The sequence below is a fragment of the Molothrus aeneus genome, chromosome 30 (genome assembly GCF_037042795.1).
Source record: "Molothrus aeneus isolate 106 chromosome 30, BPBGC_Maene_1.0, whole genome shotgun sequence".
Lineage (NCBI taxonomy): Eukaryota > Metazoa > Chordata > Aves > Passeriformes > Icteridae > Molothrus > Molothrus aeneus.
The window spans coordinates 348,203-367,205 of record NC_089675.1 but is presented as its reverse complement, the minus strand read 5'-3'; the positions used below and the strand labels follow the sequence as shown (position 1 = coordinate 367,205).

The following is a 19,003-nucleotide window of genomic DNA, read 5'->3' as shown; positions in this document are numbered from 1 at the left end:
TTTTCCCCATTTTTCCCCATTTATTCCCATTTTCCCCCCTTTATTCCCATTTTTCACCATTTTTTCCTTTCCCCCCCATTTTCCACCCCCAGCCCAGCTCCGAGGGCCGAAATTTGGGGAAATTCGGGGGAAATTCCCAAAATTTGGGCCGGGAAGGGAACAAAGCCCAACCCCGGCCCCCCGACCCCACCCCGACCCCAATCCCGCCGCGTTTCACCCCAAAAAAAACCCCAAAAAAAACCCCAAATAAACCCCCCAAAAAAAACCCCAAAAAACCCAAAGAAAGCCCCAAAGAACCCCCTAAACAAAACCCAAAGAAAGCCCAAAAAAAACCCCCAAAAAACCCCTCCCAAAAAACCCTAAAAAACCAAAAGAAAAACCCCAAAGACAGACCCAAAAAAAAACCCCAAAAACCCAAAGAAACCCCTAAAAAAAAACCCCAAAAAACCAGAAAGAAATCCCAAAAAAATCCAAAAAAAAAACCCCCAAAGAAACCCCAAAGAAACCCCTGAAAAAAAACCCCAAAAAACCCCAAAGAAAGCCCAAAAGAAACCCCTAAAAAAACCCCCAGAAAACCCCAAAAAAGCCCCAAAAAAGCCCCAAAAACCACTCGGAACCTCGGCGTTTCCAGTTTCCGTTTATTCTCGGCAAAGCTTCCCCCGAAATTGGGGAAAAAGCGGCAAAATGGGGAACGAGGGGCAGGAGAACGGGGCAGGAGAATGGGGCAGATCGGGGATTTGGGGCAGATCGGGGCAGGAGAATGGGGCAGGAGAATGGGGCGGGAGAATGGGGCAGGAGAATGGGGCAGATCGGGGATTTGGGGCAGATCGGGGCGGATCGGGGCAGATCGGGGCAGATCGGGGCAGATCGGGGCAGATCGGGGCAGATCGGGGCAGATCGGGGCGGATCGGGGCAGATCGGGGCAGATCGGGGCAGATCGGGGCGGATCGGGGCAGATCGGGGATTTGGGGCAGATCGGGGCAGATCGGGGCAGGAGAATGGGGCGGGAGAATGGGGCAGGAGAATGGGGCGGATCGGGGATTTGGGGCAGGAGAATGGGGCGGATCGGGGCGGATCGGGGCAGATCGGGGCAGATCGGGGCAGGAGAATGGGGCAGATCGGGGATTTGGGGCAGATCGGGGCCGATCGGGGCAGATCGGGGCAGATCGGGGCAGATCGGGGATTTGGGGCAGATCGGGGCCGATCGGGGATTTGGGGCAGATCGGGGCAGATCGGGGCAGATCGGGGCAGATCGGGGCAGATCGGGGATTTGGGGCAGATCGGGGCCGATCGGGGATTCGGGGCGCAAATTTGGATTTTTTAACCCCGGCCCCCGTTCTGGGCGGGAAAGCCCCAAAATGAAGATTCGGGGATGAAATTCGGGCTTCGTTCCCGCGTTTCCATTTTTGTGTTTTTTTTTTTTGGGGTTTTTTCCCTTCCTTTTGGGGTTTTTTGGGGTTGTTTTTTTTTTTTCATGGATTTTCGGGGTTTTTTTTTGGGGAAAACCTGGCGAAATTCGGGATTCCCGCTCAGAAAACCCCTCACGTTGTTGTTTTTTACTTCTTTGGGGATAAATTTGGGGCGAAAAAAGCGGAAAATTCTCATTTTTCCATCCCTGCCCGGCATCCCCAGGAATTCCCGCCGCCTTTTCCCAATAAAATTCGCATTTTCCACCCCAAATCCCGGGGATTAGGGCCGGAAATCCCTCGAAAATCAGATTTTTGATTGATTTCTTTATTCCCCCACCAAATTAAACTTTTATTGGCTTTTCCCCCCCTTTCATCTCATTGAAAATGGGTTAAAATTCCCTTTTTCCCCTGGTTTTATTGCTCCTCTCTGGGTTTTTTCCTATTTTTCCTCCCACTTTTAAAAAAGCGAATTTCCACCCCGGCCGCCTCCGTGCAAACCCCGAACTCGGCGATTTCACCCCAAAAATTCGCATTTTATTCCATTTCCCCACTGAAATCCGGGCCGCGAATTTCCCTCCAATAATTCGAATTTTGGGCGAATTTCTGCAAAATTTCTTCGTTTCTCTGCCCTCCCGCCCCATCCGCGGGCTCGATTCGGATTTGTTTTGGTTTTTGCGGCACTCGGGGGGTGAAAATCGGGGGAAATTTGGGATTTTGGGGGGGAAAATCGGGATTTTTGGGGGGAAAATGGGGATTTTTTTCCCATTTTTTGGTGCCGGTTTTGCTGTCGCGGCTGGAGGGGCGCTGAGGAGGGAAACAAAGGGGGAAAAATCCAAATAAAGAGGAAAAAAATCCAAAAGAAAAAAAGAGGAAAAAAATCCAAATAAAGAGGAAAAAAATCCAAAAAGAAAGAGGAAAAAAATCCCCCTCAAAAAAAGCAAAACCAGGCCCAAAATATTGAATAAAAAACCCCAAAAATCCGAATTTTCCCATTGTGCGCCCTCGGGGTGCGGCCCCACCCAGGGAGCGAAGTTTGGGGGAAAATTTGGGGCAAATTCCCCCAAATTCGGGTCCCGGCCCAGCTTTGGCCCCGTCCTTTCCATTTGGGGGCATTTGGGGAATTTTGTTTCATTTTTTGGGGATTTTTCGCTCCCCCCCCCCGTTATTTTTAATTTGATTTTTCATTGATTTTAATTCCGTTTTTTTTTCGGATTTTTGGTGGAATCAGCTCCGGGGACAAGGGAGGGAATTAAGGAGGATTTGGGGAGAATTTATGGGGATTTTTTCCCCCTTTTTTCCCCTGGATTTTCTTTATTTAACCCAAACCCTTTTCTCGCTTTCCCCGGAGCCAAAAAGCCCCAAAAAAATCCGCTTAAAATCGGCTTAAAATCCCCTAAAAATCCCCTAAAAATCCCAATTTTTCCACCCCTTCCCCTTTCCTGCCACCCCCAAAGATCCAAACCCCCCCAAAAATCCCAATTTTTTTTTTTTAGGATTTTATTTTTCCCGGGGTTTTTTTTGAGGGAAAATTCCCATTATTTTTAAGGGAAAGTTCCCATTTTTTAAGGGAAAATTCCCTTTTTTTTGAGGGAAAATTCCCATTTTTTAACGGGAAAATTCCCATTTTTCAAAGGGAAAATTCCCATTTTTCCTCCCTCCCCCCCCCCCGTCGTTTTTCCCCTCTTACCGAGCGAATTTCGCCGTTTTCGGGTTTTTCACCTTTATTGGGATTTTCCTGCTGCTTTTTCATCCCCTGGGCGGCGAAAATGGGGAAAAAGGGGAGAAAAAAGGGGAAAAAGGGAAAAAAGGGGAAAAAAAGGGGAAAAATTGATTTTAAGCCGCGTGGAGGGGGGGAAAAAAAGGAGGAAAACAATCAAATTTTAGGGGGGAAAAATCGGAATTTTGGGGGAAAATCTTCTCTAAAATCGACCCCGAGGATTCGGGGGGGGCGGATTTGGGATTTTAGGTAAAATTAAAGGGGGAAAAAAGGGGAAAAAAAAGGGAAAAAAGGACAAAAGAAAGGAGCGGGCGCAGCTTAGGCCGAGCTTAACTTGACCTTCACTTTGCCCGCCCAGGCCGGCGGGAGCGGCGGCGCCTCCTCCGGGAAAGGCCCCAAAATCCGCCAAAATCCGCCAAAATCCGCCAAAATCCGCCAAAATCCCCCAAAATCCCCCCAAATTCCCCCCAAAATCCCCCCAAAATCCCCCAAAATCCCCCAAAATCCCCCCAACACCCCCCAAAATCCCTCCAAATCCCCCAAAATCCCCCCAAAATCCCCCAAAATCCCCCCAAATCCCCCAAAATCCCCCCAAAATCCCCCAAAATCCCCCCAAAATCCCCCCAAATTCCCCCAAATCCCCCCAAATCCCCCAAAATCCCCCAAATCCCCCAAATCGCCCAAAATCCCCCCAAATCTCCCAAAATCCCCCCAAATCCCCCAAAATCCCCCAAAATCCCCCAAAATCCCCCCAAATCCCCCAAAATCCCCCCAAATCCCCCAAAATCCCCCAAAATCGTTGGAGGAAAAGCCCCACAGTCCCAGCGCGGCCCCGGCGCGGCCTCAGGAGCGCCGCGGGTTTGGGATTTGGGGCCCTTTTGGGGCGGGTTTGGGGTGGAGCGGAGCGGGGAGGGACGGACGGGATCCTCGTGGGATCCTTGTGGGATCCTTGTGGGATCTTTATGGGATCCTTGCGGGATCCTTGCGGGATCCTTGTGGGATCCTTGTGGGATCCTTGCGGGATCCTTGTGGGATCCTTGTGGGATCTTTATGGGATCCTTGTGGGATCCTTGTGGGATCCTTGTGGGATCCTTGTGGGATCCTTATGGGATCCTTATGGGATCCTTATGGGATCTTTATGGGATCCTTATGGGATCCTCGTGGGATCCTTGTGGGATCCTCGTGGGATCCTTGTGGGATCCTTGTGGGATCTTTATGGGATCCTTGCGGGATCCTTGTGGGATCCTCGTGGGATCCTTACGGGATCCTCGTGGGATCCTTACGGGATCCTTGTGGGATCCTTACGGGATCCTTGTGGGATCCTTACGGGATCCTCGTGGGATCCTTATGGGATCCTCGTGGGATCCTTGTGGGATCCTTGTGGGATCTTTATGGGATCCTTGTGGGATCCTCGTGGGATCCTTGTGGGATCCTTGTGGGATCCTCGTGGGATCCTTGTGGGATCCTCGTGGGATCCTTACGGGATCCTTGTGGGATCCTTGTGGGATCTTTATGGGATCCTTGTGGGATCCTTGTGGGATCCTTACGGGATCCTTACGGGATCCTTGTGGGATCCTTGTGGGATCCTCGTGGGATCCTTGTGGGATCCTTATGGGATCCTTGTGGGATCCTCGTGGGATCCTTACGGGATCCTTATGGGATCCTTACGGGATCCTTGTGGGATCCTTGTGGGATCCTTGTGGGATCCTTGTGGGATCCTTATGGGATCCTTATGGGATCCTTGTGGGATCCTTGTGGGATCTTTATGGGATCCTTATGGGATCCTTGTGGGATCCTTGTGGGATCTTTATGGGATCCTTATGGGATCCTTGTGGGATCCTTGTGGGATCCTTATGGGATCCTTGAGGGATCCTTATGGGATCCTTGTGGGATCCTTCGCTGCTTTTGGGGTTTTTCCGCCGCGTTTTCCCCTCTCCCGCATTTTCCCCCAAAATTCCGCTCCGGCCCCACAAAAAGCTGAGAATTTTTTCCCCGATTCTCTTTTTTTTTCTTCCCCTAAAAAATTCCGATTTTCCCCTTTAAAAAAACCCCACAACAGCAGCGACAAAGCCCGGCTGGGACAATCGGGATTTTTGCTGCTTCGGGGAAAGGGAAAACCCCAAAACTCCGATTTTAGGGTTTGGTTCCGTTTCGGGGTTGGGGTCCGGGGATTTGGGGCGCAGAAATGGGGGGAAAAAGGGGAAATTTGGGGTTTGGAGGAGGAAATGGCGCGGCCAGGGAGGAGCGGCTGCTTTGTCTCAGCCGCGCCCCATAACGAGAAAATCGGAGCCATAAAAATCCCAAAAGGGGCAGAAATCCCAATAAAATCCCAATAAAACCGGGAGGGGATGGGCCGGGAAAAGCGGGAATTGGGGGCGTTCGGGGGTTTTGGGGTTTTGGGGTTTTTGGGGTTTTTGGGGTTTTTGGGGTTTGAGGATTGGATTTGGGGGTCGGGATTTGGGGTTTGGGGATTTGGGAATTTAGGGTTTGGAAATTAGGATTTTGGGGTTTGGGGGTTTGGGAATTGGGATTTTGGGATTTTGGGGTTTGGGGGTTTGGGGGTTCGGGGGTTTGGGGTTTGGGGATTTGGGGTTTGGGGATTTGGGGTTTGGGATTTTGGGATTTTAGGATTTGGGGATTTGGGGGTTTAAGGGTTTGAGATTTGGGGTTTGGGGTTTTGGGGTTTTTGAGGTTTGGGAATTTGGGGTTTGGAGTTTGGTGTTTTGGGGGTTTTGGGGGGTTTGGGATTTGGGATTTTGGGATTTTGGGGTTTTGGGGGGTTTGGGGTTTGGGATTTCCGGGTTTTGGGGTTTGGGATTTTGGGGTTTTTGGGGTTTTTGGGGTTCGGGGTTTGGGATTTGGGGGTCAAAGGAGGGAAGGGAGGATTTGAAGGGGAAATGGGAGCGGGTGGGACCCCAAAAAGGGACCTGGGGGCGCTTTGGACCCCAAGATGGATCTAAGGCCCCACGGGATCCAAAAAATTGATCCGAGGTAAAAAAAAAAAATCCCAAAAATTTGTGCAAGGTCCTAAAAGATCCCAAAAACGGATCCGAGGTCCTTAAAGGCCCCAAAAACCGATCCAAGGCCCATAAAACCCCTAAAAGGGGATCCAAGGTCCTAAAACACCTCAAAAATGGATCCAAGGTCAAAAAAAAATCCCAAAAATGGATTTAAGGTCCATAAAAATCCCAGAAATGGATCCAAGGTCCATAAAAACCCCAGAAATGGATCCAAGGTCCATAAAAACCCCAGAAATGGATCCAAGGTCCATAAAAACCCCAAAAATGGATCCAAGGTCCATAAAAATCCCAAAAATGGATCCAAGGTCCGAAAAGGCCCAAAAGGCCTCGATTCTTTGGGACGGAGAAATGGGGAAAAAATGGGACTAAAAAAGGGGAAATTCGGGGGAAAAGGGGAAAAAAAGGGGGGAAGGGGAATAAAAAAAGCCCCAAATTATTTCGAGTTTTCCTTTTTCTCATTATTTATTATTTCCGTTTCCATTCCGGTTTTTCCCTTCATTTCCCCTTTTCCTTTTCCATTCCGGGTTTTTCCCTTCATTTCCCCTTTTCCTTTTCCATTCCGGGTTTTTCCTTTCATTTCCCCTTTTCCTTTTCCGTTCCGGGTTTTTCCCATTCCCGCCCTCGTCCCCTTCATCCATCTCCCCTCAACGAGGCTCCTCCATCCATTCATTCATTTATTCCTCATTAATTAATCCCCGCTAATTACAAATTAAAACCCCCCGGGGCTCCTCCAGGCCCAGCAGCCAGAAAATAAAAAAAGCAAAATTTTCCCTGATTTTTCCCTGATTTTTTTCCCGAATTTTTCCCGATTTTTTCCCCGATTTTTCCCCTGACTTTTTCCCGATTTTTTCCCCGATTTTTTCCCGATTTTTTTCCCGATTTTTCCCTGATTTTTCCCTGATTTTTTTCCCTGATTTTCCCCCGATTTTCCCCTGACTTTTTCCCTGATTTTTTCCTGATTTTTTCCCGATTTTTCCCCGATTTTCCCCTGACTTTTTCCCTGATTTCCCCTGATTTTTTTCCCTGATTTTTCCCTGATTTTCCCTGATTTTTTTTCCCCTGATTTTTCCCCGATTTTTCCCTGTTTTTTTTCCCCGATTTCTCCTTGACTTTTTCCCTGATTTTTTCCCCGATTTTCCCCTGATTTTTTCCCAGTTTTTTCCCTGATTTCCCCCGATTTTTTCCCGATTTTTCCCGATTTTTTTTCCCCGATTTTTCCCCGTTTTTTCCTCCGCTTCTGCCCCCGGGTTTCCAGCTGGAGCTGCGGCTCCGAAAATTGGAATTATTCCGAATTTCTGGGGCGGTTTCGGCCGCCAAAAGGACCCCGAGTTCCCCAGGAGCCCCTCGAGCGCCTCGTTCCGGCCTCTCCCCCAAAATCCGAATTCCAACTTTTCCTCTCCCAGAATTTTTGTTTTCCGGGGATTTTCCCCCATTTTTCCCCTCCATATTTTGAATTTCTCGGCTCATTTCACCTCAGCACCTTTTCCAATTATTGTCACCCTCAGAAAGTCGGAAAAGGCGGCGAATATTCGGAGTTTCCTCTCGGTTTTGATGAATTTCAGGCGGGATTTTTGATAATAATAATAATAATAATAATAATAATAATAATAATAATAATAATAATAATAATAATAATAATAATAATAATAACAACAATAAACCACAAAGCTAAAAGATTCAATTAAAATAAATAAAATAAAAATAGAAATGAAAAAATAAAATTTGAAAAATTCAAAATAAAATAGCATAACATAAAATAAAGTAAATTAAAATAAAATAATAACATTAAATAAAATAATAAAATAAATAAAATAAAATAAAATAGAGAAAAATAGAAAAAATAGAAAAGAAAATAAAGTAAAATAAAATAAATAAAAATAAAATTTAAAATGAAATGAAATGAAATGAAATGAAATAAAATAAATAAAATAAAATAATAAAATAGAATAAAATAGAAAAATAAAATAAAATAAAATAATAGAATGAAATAGAAAAATAAAATACAATAAAATAAAATAAAATAAAATGCAATAAAATACAATACAATAAAATACAATAAATAATAAATAGCACTAGAGGATCCCGGCGCGCGTTTCTTTATTCCCCCAGCAATGAATCAGCGCATTCGTTCCTTCATTCATTCATTAATTAATCCCTCATTAATTACTCCCCATTAATTGCACCCCGAGCTCGCCCAGAGGAGCCTCGGCCGCGCATTCCCGCAATTCCCGCGCTCATTACGCGCTCATTAATTAACGCCGGGCATTCATTAACGCCGGGCATTCATTAACGCCGGCATGGGGCGGAAATTCCCAATTTTGGGGCATTTTCGGGGCATTTTCGGTGCCGATGCCGCGGGGAGGCTCGGGAACCGCGATCTCCTTTATTCACATTTTATTCATATTTTATTCACATTTTATTCACATTTTATTCACATTTTATTCACATTTTATTTTGATTTTTTACAATTTGTTCTCTTTTTTTATTTTTTCCATTTCGTTTTCCTTTCGCTTCCATATTTTCACTTTATTCACATCATATTTTCATTTATTCTCATATTTTCATTTATTCTCATATTTTCATTTATTCTCATATTTTCATTTCATTCTCTTTTTTCCATTCCATTCCCATTTTTTCCATTCCATTCCCATTTTTTCCATTCCATTCGCACTTTTCCATTTCCTTTCCCTTTTTTCCCATTTCATTTTCCTTTCCCTCCCTTTTTCCATTTCTTTCCCATTTTTTTTTCCATTTTTTCCCTTTCCCGTCTCTCCCTTCCCGTTGATTTTCCTTTTCTTCCCGCTTTCCCATTAAATTCTCAATTTATTTTCCTTTTATTTCATTTTATTTGGGTTTCCCCGAAGGCCGCGGCTCCATTTGGGATTTTTGGGGCAAATCCCCCCAAATTCCGAGGTCCCGCCCTCCTCCCCCATTCCCGGAGGGGTTTTAGGACCCAAAATTCACCAAAATTTGGATTTTTCCGATGATTTCCGCACCCCCAGGACTCGAAACGGCCCCGAAATCTCCTCGGGGAGCCCCAAGACCCCAAAATTCCACCCGAAAAATGGAATTTCTCCCATTGCACGTGAAACCGCCCCAAAAACGGGGATTTGGAGGCGTTTTGGGATTTATTGCACGGCCCCGAGGCGGCTCGGAGAGGGACGGGGGGAAAATGGGGGAAAAATGGGGAAAATGGGAGAAAAAATGGGGAAAATGGGAAAAAAATAGGGGAAAATGGGGGACAGGGGATCCTGACCCCAAAATTGGGGTTTGGGGTTTTTTTTCCTGGCCGAAAATTCTCGGAAAGGGCAGAAAAATGGGAATAATTGTGGTGGGAATGGGGAAAAATAGAAATAAAGGGGGAAGGGAGGAAAAAGGAGAAAAAATGGGGAGAAAAAGGGAAAAATGGGAAGAAAAAGGGAAAATGACGGGAAAAGGGGGAAAAGTGAGGAAAAAAGTGGGGGGAAATGGAAAAAATGGGCGAAAAAAGGGGAAAAGGAGAAGGAGAAGCTCGGGAGGGAGCGAGGAGGGAAAAGGGGCAGAAAAGCAGGGAAATCTCCTTTTGGGGGATTTTTGGGGGATTTTGGGGATTTTTGGGGATTTTTGGGGGATTTTGGGGGGATTTTCCCGGTTTTTTTTTTCGGGATTTGCCCCCAAAGGCGGCGCGTGGGAAAATCCCGATTTTCCAGGGAATGGCCCCAAATTCCGCCTCCCCCGCTGAAAAATCCCATTTCCCCCGAACCTTTCCCCGATTTCCTGCGGTTTTGTTCCCCCCCAAAATCGCAGGAAAATCCCAAAAGTGCCTCGAGCGCCAAATTCCGCGGAAATCGAGGAGAAAAAAGGGGGAAAATCCCATCCCTGGTCCCGCCAAGGTGGAAAAACCGGAATTTGTCGGGAGGAGAAAACGGAATTTTTACCCGAACCCGCGATTCCTGCGACAGAAAAAAAACCCAAAAAACCAAAACAAAAAAAGGGTTTGGGAAGGGGGAACGCGGAATTTTGGGGCCTTACAAAGAAACGCTGGAAAATCGGGAGAGAGGGAGGGAAAAGCTCCGAAAAGGGGAAAAAATTTCCTTTTTTTGTCCGCCCCGAGCGGAGCCAATTCCAGCGGGGAAAATCCAATTTCCAGCCGGGCTTTGTCTCCAGACACCCGAGCCCGGTTTTATCCCCAAATCCTTCGTTTCAGCCCCAAAAATTCCCATTTTCCAGACAAATTGCGGATTATTTAGGGCACAAGCTCCAGTTTCCCATTTTCCCCCCAAATTCCTTCATTTCGACCAAAAAAATTCCCATTTTCCACCCAAATTAAAGATTCCTTATGACACCACTTCGATTTTCCCATTTTCCCCGAAATTCCTTCATTCCAACAAAAAAAAATTCCCATTTTCCACCCAAATTAAAGACCCTTTAGGATTCCACCTCGATTTCCCCCCGAATTCCTTCATTCCGACCAAAATCTCCCATTTTCCACCCAAATTAAAGATTCCTTATGGCACCACGTCGATTTTTCCCCGAAATTCCTTCATTCGCACCAAAATCTCCCATTTTCCACCCAAATTAAAGATCCTTTAGGATTCCACCTCGATTTCTTCCCCCGATTCCTTCATTTGTCCCAAAATCTCCCATTTTCCACCCATTTCGCCGATCCTTTAGGGCCCCACCTCACTTTTTCCTCCATTCCCGCCGGAAAATTCCCGAATTTTCGCCGCCTTTTCCCCCTCCTCACCCCAAACTTCCCTTTTTCAACCCCAGGCCGCGTTTTTGGGCTGAAATCCGGGAATTCCGGGCGCTCCTACCTGGGCTCGGCCTCGCAAGGCTCCCACCCAAACCTCCCCTTCCTCCTCCTCCTCCTCCTCCTCGGCCTCAGCGCCGTTTCCTGCGCTCCCGATATTTACAATTAATTCGAATTCATTAATGAACATTCATTCGTTCCTTCTCATTCTCATCTCCGTCTCCATCCGCTCCGAGTCCGCCCGGGGTTGTGTTGTTTTGTTTTGTTTTGTGTTGTTGTTTTTTTTTGGGGGGGGGGGGAGGAGAGGGAGGAAAACCACAAAAATCTCATTTTTTTTTCCTCCTCATTTCCCCCGCCGCTCGCCGAACCCCGATCTCTCCCCAAACCTGGGATTTTTCCCCCGAGTTTTCCCGCCGGGTTTTTCCCGAGTTTTCCCCCCCTCTAGAAGAAGCTGAGCGCCTGCTCGCGGAGGAGCAGCCGCTTCTTCTTCATGCGGCGGTTCTGGAACCAGATCTTGACCTGCTGGTCGCTGAGGTTCAGGCGGTCCGAGAGCTCGCGGCGGCGCTGCCGGGTGATGAATTCGTTCACCAGGAATTCGCCCTCGAGCTCCGCCAGCTGCAGCTTCGAGTACGGCTTGCGCTTCTTGCGCGAGCGCGGCTGCAGCGGGAACCAGGGCGCGCCTGCGGAAACAGCGGCGGCACCGGCAGCGTCACAGGCGGGGAAAACAGAGAGACCGGAACCGTCCCCGAGGGAAAACAGAGAGACCGGAACCGTCCCCGAGGGGAAACAGAGAAATCGGAACCGTCCCCGAGGGAAAACAGAGAAATCGGAACCTTCCCCGAGGAAAAACAGAGAAACCGGAACTGTCCCAAACGAAAAACAGCGAAATCGGAACCGTCCCCGAGGGGAAAACAGAGAAACCGGGACCGTCCCCAACGAAAAACAGAGAAACCGGAACCGTCCCCGAGGGAAAACAGAGAAATCGGAACTGTCCCAAACGAAAAACAGCGAAATCGGAACCGTCCCCGAGGGGAAAACAGAGAAACCGGGACCGTCCCCGAGGGAAAACAGAGAAATCGGAACCGTCCCCGAGGGAAAACAGAGAAACCGGGACCGTCCCCGAGGGAAAACAGAGAAATCGGAACCGTCCCCGAGGGAAAACAGAGAAATCGGAACTGTCCCAAACGAAAAACAGCGAAATCGGAACTGTCCCAAACGAAAAACAGCGAAATCGGAACCTTCCCCAATGAAAAACAGAGAAATCGGAACCGTCCCCAACGAAAAACAGCGACACCGGCAGCGTCACAGGGGGGAAAAACAGAGAAATCGGAACCGTCCCCGAGAGAAAACAGAGAATTCGCAACCGTCCCCGAGGGAAAACAGCAAATTCGGAACCGTCCCCGAGGGAAAACAGCGGATTCGGAACCTTTCCCAACGAAAACCAGCGAATTTGGAACCTTTCCCAACGAAAAACAGTGAATTCGGAATCTTCCCAAAGGAAAAACAGTGAAATCGGAACCGTCCCCAAGGAAAAACAGCGAATTCGGAACCGTCCCCAACGAAAAACAGCGAATTCACCCCGAACCGGAACCGGCCCAAAGGAAAAACAGAGAATTCGGAACCTTCCCCAAGGAAAACCAGCGAATTCGGAACCGTCCCAGAGGGAAAAAAGCGACATCGGAACCGTCCCAGACGGGAAACAGCAAAATCGGAACCGTCCCAGAGGGAAAATGCGACACCGGCACCGTCCCCGAGGGGAAAACAGCGAAATCGGAACTGTCCCAAAGGAAAACCAGCGAATTCACCGCGAATCGGAACCGTCCCAGACGGAAAAACAGCAAAATCGGAGCCGTCCCAAAGGAACAAAAGCGAATTCACCCCGGGCGGGGCCGCAAAAGCAGCCCCGGAACGGCCGGGCCGGGGGTTCCGCGGGAAAAGCGACCCCGAAATGCCGAGTTTGCCTTTTTGGCTTTAAAAAACTGCACCGGAATGTTCATTTTACTTCTAAACACCCTCCCCGAAATGTTCATTTTCCTTCTAAAAAATCCTCACCAAAATGCTCCTTTTTCCGCTAAAAAAAAACTCCCCGAAATCTTCATTTTCCCTCTAAAAAATCCCCCCCGAAATGTTCCTTTTCCATTAAAAAACCCTCCCCAAAATGTTCATTTCCTTCTAAAATACCCTCCCCGAAATGTTCATTTTGCCTCTGAAAAGTCCTCCCCAAAATGCTCCTTTTCCCTCAAAAAAATCCCCCCCCCAATGCCCTTTTCTCGTTCTCCCCTAAAAACCCCTCCCGAAATGCCCTTTTTCCCCTTTCTCCCCCCAAAAATCCTCCCCAAGATGCCCCTTTCCACAAAATCCTCCCCGAAATGTTCAATTTTCCCTTTTTCCGCTAAAAACCCTTCCCAAAATTCCCCTTTTCCCCATCAAGCCCTTCCCAAACCCCTTTTTTCCCATTTTCCCCCAAAATTCCCCTTTCCCCCCTTTCCCCCGAACCCCCAAAGCTTTGGGACCGCGGGGAACTCAGAATTCTCCCCCCCAAAAAATGGGAGAAAACCCCAAAATCTGGGACTCCCCCCAATCCCGGCTGGGATTTTTGATTTTTGGGTTTTTTTTAAGGATTTTCCCTTTTTTTCCCCTTTTTCCCACCCGTGCCCCCAAACCCGGGGTTGTTTTTTCTTTTAAAATCTCATTTTTCCCCCCATTTTCCCCCTTTTTTCTCCCCCGCGACCCCAAAATCTCATCCCGACGTTGGTTTTTTTTTTTTTAATTGGTGTTTTTGGTTTTTTTAGGGATTTTCCCGTTTTTTCCCCTTTTTTCCGCCCCTCCGGCCGCATTTTTTATGGGATTTTTCCTTTTTTATGGCTTTTCCTTTAAAAGCGGCGGCACCCCATAAAACATTCGGGATTTCGCTGCTACCCCTAGCGGCCCGACCCCACAGCGCCCGAGTCCCGACCCGCGAACCCCAAACTTCACCCCAAAATCCCCCAAAAAAACCCCAAAACCCCCAAAAATCCCCATTCCAGTGCTGTCCCCCGCCGAACCCTAAATTCCCGTCCAAACCCCCCCTAAAAGACCCCAAAACCTCTCTAAATCGCCCCAAATCCCGTCCAGAACCCCCCAAAAACCCCAAAAAACCCCAAAATTTCCTTTTTTTGCACCTTCCCGCCGCTGCGATGTTCAGGGCTTCCACCAACCCCGCCGAACCCCAAATTTCCCCAAAAACCCCGGGGAAAAAAACCCCAAAAATTCGGATTTTAGGACCTGGCCAGCACTGCCGGGTTCAGGGGTGACAGCGGCCCCAAGGAACCCCAAATCCCTCCCAAAAAAACCCCAAAAATCCCCGCAAACCCCTCAATAAAAACCCCAAAATTCCCCGCAGAAACCCTCAATAAAAACCCCAAAAATCCCTCCCAAAACCCCTCAAAAACCCCCAAAAATCCCCGCAAAACCCTCAATAAAAACCCTCCAAAAATCCCCAAACCCTTCCGACATCGCCCCAAAAAATGCCTCTTAAAAAACCCGAAAATTTCTCTTTTTAGACCCTGACCACCCCTGCTGGGGTTCAGGGGTGCCCCCAACCCCTCCGCACCCCAAATTCCTTGGGAAAACCCCTGAAACCCCCCCAAAAAACCCCAAAAACCCCAAATCCCCCTGAAACCCCCCCCCAAAAAACCCCCAAAACCCCTGAAACCCCCCAAAAAACCCAAAAACCCCAAATCCCCCTGAAACCCCCCAAAAAAACCCAAAAAACCCCAAATCCCCCTGAAACCCCCCAAAAAAACCCAAAAAACCCCAAAACCCCTGAAACCCTCCCCCAAAAAACCCCAAAACCCCAAATCCCCCCTTTTTTAGGACCTGAGCCCCGCTCTGTGCATTCGGGGGCGACCCCGACCCCACAAAACCCCAAATTCCCGGGGAAAATCCTTCAAAACCACCCAAAAAATCCTTCAAACCCCTCACCCCCCTAAAAAACCCCAAATGCCCCAAAAACCAACACAAAAACCCCCAAAAAACCCCGAATACCCCAAAACCAACCCAAACCCCCCCCCAAAAAACCCGAAATACCCCAAAAGCCCCCAAAAAACCCCAAAAAACCCAAATTTTCAGAACCCGAGCGTCCCTGCCACGGTCCGGGGGTGACCCCAACCCCGCTTTGTGCCCTCCCAGTATCCCCCTAAGAAAACCCCAAACCCCAAACCCCTTCCAAAACCCCCCGAAAAACCCCAAAACCCCCCAAAAAACCCCAAAACCCCCCGAAAAACCCCAAAATCCCGAAAAACCCCAACCCTGCCTTTTTTCCTGCCAGCACCCGGGGCTGCCCCCGACCCCTCCGTGTCCCCCTTTATTCCCAGGGACTCACCCTAAAAAAAACCCTCCAAAAAACCCCAAAACCCTCCAAAACCCCCCCAAAAAATCCCCCAAAACCGCCCCAAAAAAACCCCAAAACCGCCCCAAAAAAACCCCAAAAGCTCCAATTTCCGGGCCGTGCTCGGGGGCGCCGCCAGCGCCGCCCCGGCCCCTTCATCCCCAGGGGAAATCCTCGCAACCCCCACCAAAAAAAAATCAAAAAAACCAAAAAAACCCCAAAAAACCCCAAAAACCCCCAAAAAATCCCAGAAAAGCCCAAATCCCATTTCCAGCTCCCTGCGCCGCTCCCTGCGCTCGGGGTCGCACCAAGCCCAGCAAAGCCCAAATTCCGGAGGAAATCCCCTCCAAACCCTTCCCGTGCCCATCAGGAACTCCGTAAACCCCAAAGAAAACCCCAAAACCCCCCAAAGAAAACCCCAAAACCCCCCAAAAATGCCATTCCCAGGCTCTCGCCGGGGCTCCCCACGTTGAGGGGTGACCCCAGACCGAGCGCGTCCCCTTTATTCCAAAACTGCTCCAAAATCCCTCGAATTCCCGCCTCCAAATCCCCGAAAAGACCCCAAACCTCCCCAAAACCCCTCAAAACCCCCCAAAAAACCCAAAAATACCCCAAAACCCCCAAAAAACCCCAAAATCCCCGTTCTGTCCCCGCCGTTCCCAGCGGTGACACCAACCCCGCCGTGTCCTCCTCATCCCTGGGGAAACCCCACCAAAAAAGGCTCTAAAACCCTAAAAAAATAATAAAAAAACCCCAAAGCCCCCCCCAAACCCAAACTCACCCTAAAACTCACCAAAAAAAAACCCCAAACCACCCGAAAACTCCCCCAAAAAAACCCCAAAGCCCCCCAAAAAAACCCCAAAAATACCCAAAAAACCCCAAAAACCCCAAAACCCCGCGGTCTCACCACCGCTCCCCACGTTCAGGGCGCCGCCAGCCCCGCCGGATCCTCCTCATTCCCGGGGAAAACCCTCCCCAAACCCACCCAGAAAATCCCCCGAAACCCCAAAACAGCCCTAAATGAACCCCCAAACTGCCCCAAAAAAACCCCAAAAAAACCCCCAAAAAAAAACCCAAAAAAACCCAAAAAAACCCCGATTCCCGTTCTCTTATCCCAGCCCCGCCGCATCCCCTCCATTCCCGGGGAAAGCATTCCCAAACCCACCCCAAAAAAAACCCAAAAGCGCCCGGAAAACCTCTCGGAAAGCCCAAAACCACCCCAAAAAACCCCAAACCCTCACGGAAACCCGAAAACCACCCCAAAAAACCCCAAATCCTCACGGAAACCCGAAAACCACCCCAAAAAACCCCAAATCCTCACGGAAACCCGAAAACCACCCCAAAAAAAAACCCCAAACCCTCACGGAAAGCCCAAAACCACCCCAAAAACCTCAGACCCTCACGGATACCCCAAAACCCTCCCCAAAAAACCCAAAAAACCCTAAAAACCCCCCAAAACCCCTAAAAAAGCCCAAATCCCCACGCAGCTCTGCCGGCGCCGGGCGGTGACAGCAGCGCGGGCGCGTCCCCCCTTCCCAAACCCCTCCGTACCGCCGGAAAAAAACCCAAAAACCCAAAACCACCCCAAAATCCTCCCCAAAAAATCCCCAAAACCACCCCAAACCAACCCAAAAAACCCCCCAAATCCCCCCAAAAAACCCCAAATCCCCCAATGCCGCTGTCCCAGCCGCTCCTGCGGCGCCGAGCGGTGACAGCAGCGCGGGCGCGTCCCCTTCGCCACCGGGGACAGCCCTTCCAATGCCACCAAAAAAACCCCAAAACTCACCCCAAAAACCCCAAAACTCACCCCAAAAACCCCTAAAAACCCTAAAAGCCACCCCAAAACCCCAAATCCCGCTCTCTCGCCGGCTCCCGAGGCGACAGCAGCGCGGGCGGGTCCCCTTCGCCACCGGGGACAGCCCTTCCCAAAGCCGCCCAACACCCACTGGAAACAACCCCCAAAAACCCCCAAAAACCCCAAAAAAACCCCAAAACAACACCCAAAAAACCCCGAAATCCCCAAAAATCCCCCCAAAACCCCAAATCCCGCTCTCTCGCCGGCTCCCGAGGCGACAGCAGCGCGGGCGGGTCCCCTTCACTACCGGGGACAGCCCTTCCAATGCCACCAAAAAAACCCCAAAACTCACCCCAAAAACCCCCAAAAAAACCCCAAACCCCCCCAGAACTGCCCCCCAAGCGCCAGCCCCGCTCTCTCACCCGCTCCCGAGGCGCCCAGCGGTGAGAGCAGCCCGGGCGGGTCGCCCTTGGCTCCGTCCCCGAGCAGCGCCGGGCCCGGGTCCGCCTCCAGCCCGGGGCAGTTCTGCGCCTCCTGCGCGCCGCCCTCGGCGCCGCCGAACTCGAATTTGCCGAAGCCCGAGCCGAGGCCGCCCAAGGCGCCCGGGCTGGTCCCCAGGTGGCCGCCGGGGTTCGGGGCGCCGCCCGCGGCCGGCAGCGGCTCCAGCGGCAGCAGCGCCGCGTCCCGGCCCTCGCGGGCCTTGTCGCCGCCGTCGCGGTAGCAGCACTTGCCCTCGTCGGGCCGGGCGAGCTCGCAGGCGCGGCCGAAGCCCAGGTAGGGCTGCGGGTACGGCCCGCAGGGCTCCGAGGGCGCCCAGGCGGGCAGGGAGGCGAAGTTGTCCCGGCGCGGGTACGGCAGCGACGGCAGCGCCGGGATCTGGGCGCCGGACGCGCGGAAGTTGGGGAAGTAGAAGGCGTCGCCCGTGTGGATGTTGAGGAGCGGCCCCACGAAGCCGGGGTTCAGCAGGTTGTGCTCGCCCATGGTCCGCGGGGCCGCCCCCGGAGCGGCGGGGACGGCGGGGGGATCAGGGGGACACCGGGGGGATCGGGGGGACACCGGGGGGATCGGGGGGACACCGGGGAAATCGGGGGGACCGGGGGGGACGGGAGGGAATGGGGGGAAATGGGGTAGGAGGGAGAAGAGAGGGGACCGGGAGGAACCGGGGGATCCGGGGGGAAATCGGGGGAATCGGGAGGAACCGGAGGGAAACCGGGGGGAGAGGAGGGACCGGGGAGAGTCCGGGAAAACCGAGGGAAATGGGGGAAACCGGGGGAAACCGGGGGAATGGGGGAAACCGGGGGAATAGGGGAAACCGGGGGAAACCGGGGGAATGGGGGAAACCGGGGGAAATGGGGGAAACCGGGGTCAGGACGGGGTTCAGCGGTGCCGGAGCGGGGCAGAACCGGAGGGGCAGCACCGGGGGAAGCGCGGGGAGCGGGGAACGGGGCGGGAATGGGGAAGCGCGGCCGCAGAGCGGAGCTCAGCGAGCCCGGAGCGCGCGGGGACCGGGGGCGGCAGCGGGGGGAAAACGGGGGGAAAACGGGGGGAAAACGGGGGGAAACCGGGGGGAAAACGGGGCTCGGCAGCTCCGGGGCGGGCAGGAACCGGGAGGAACCGGGCGGAACCAGGGCCGGGAGCGGGCCCCGAGCGGGCCCCGGCGCTGCTGCGGCCGCTGCGCGCGGCCCCGGCCATGGGCGCCGTTAAAAGGCCCCGGCCCGCGCCCATCGGCCCCGGCGCCGCCGTCACGTGGGGCCCGCGCGGCCCGGGCTCCCCCGGTGTCCCCTCCCCCCCCCGGTGTCCCCTCCCCCCCCCCGGTGTCCCCTCCCCCCCCCCGGTGTCCCCTCCCCTCCGCAGCTCAGACAAAACAGCGCCGAGTTCCTCCCGTTCTCCTCCCGTTCTCCTCCCTTTTTTCCTCATTTTTCCTCCCTTTTTTCCTCATTTTTTTCCTCATTTTTTCCTCA

At 51.3% G+C, this 19,003-nt stretch overlaps 1 protein-coding gene across 1 annotated transcript; it reads right to left on the bottom strand.

The window, feature by feature from the left end:
* Window positions 1-11,319: 11,319 nt before the first annotated feature.
* On the bottom strand, window positions 11,320-18,023 carry HOXC12 (homeobox C12). Its single transcript, XM_066567553.1, has 2 exons — window positions 17,465-18,023; window positions 11,320-11,558 (listed from the first exon to the last, which is right to left on the bottom strand). Exons 1-2 carry the CDS (start codon window positions 18,021-18,023, stop codon window positions 11,320-11,322), a joined length of 798 nt encoding a protein of 265 aa, XP_066423650.1.
* Between the last annotated feature and the right edge of the window lie 980 nt (window positions 18,024-19,003).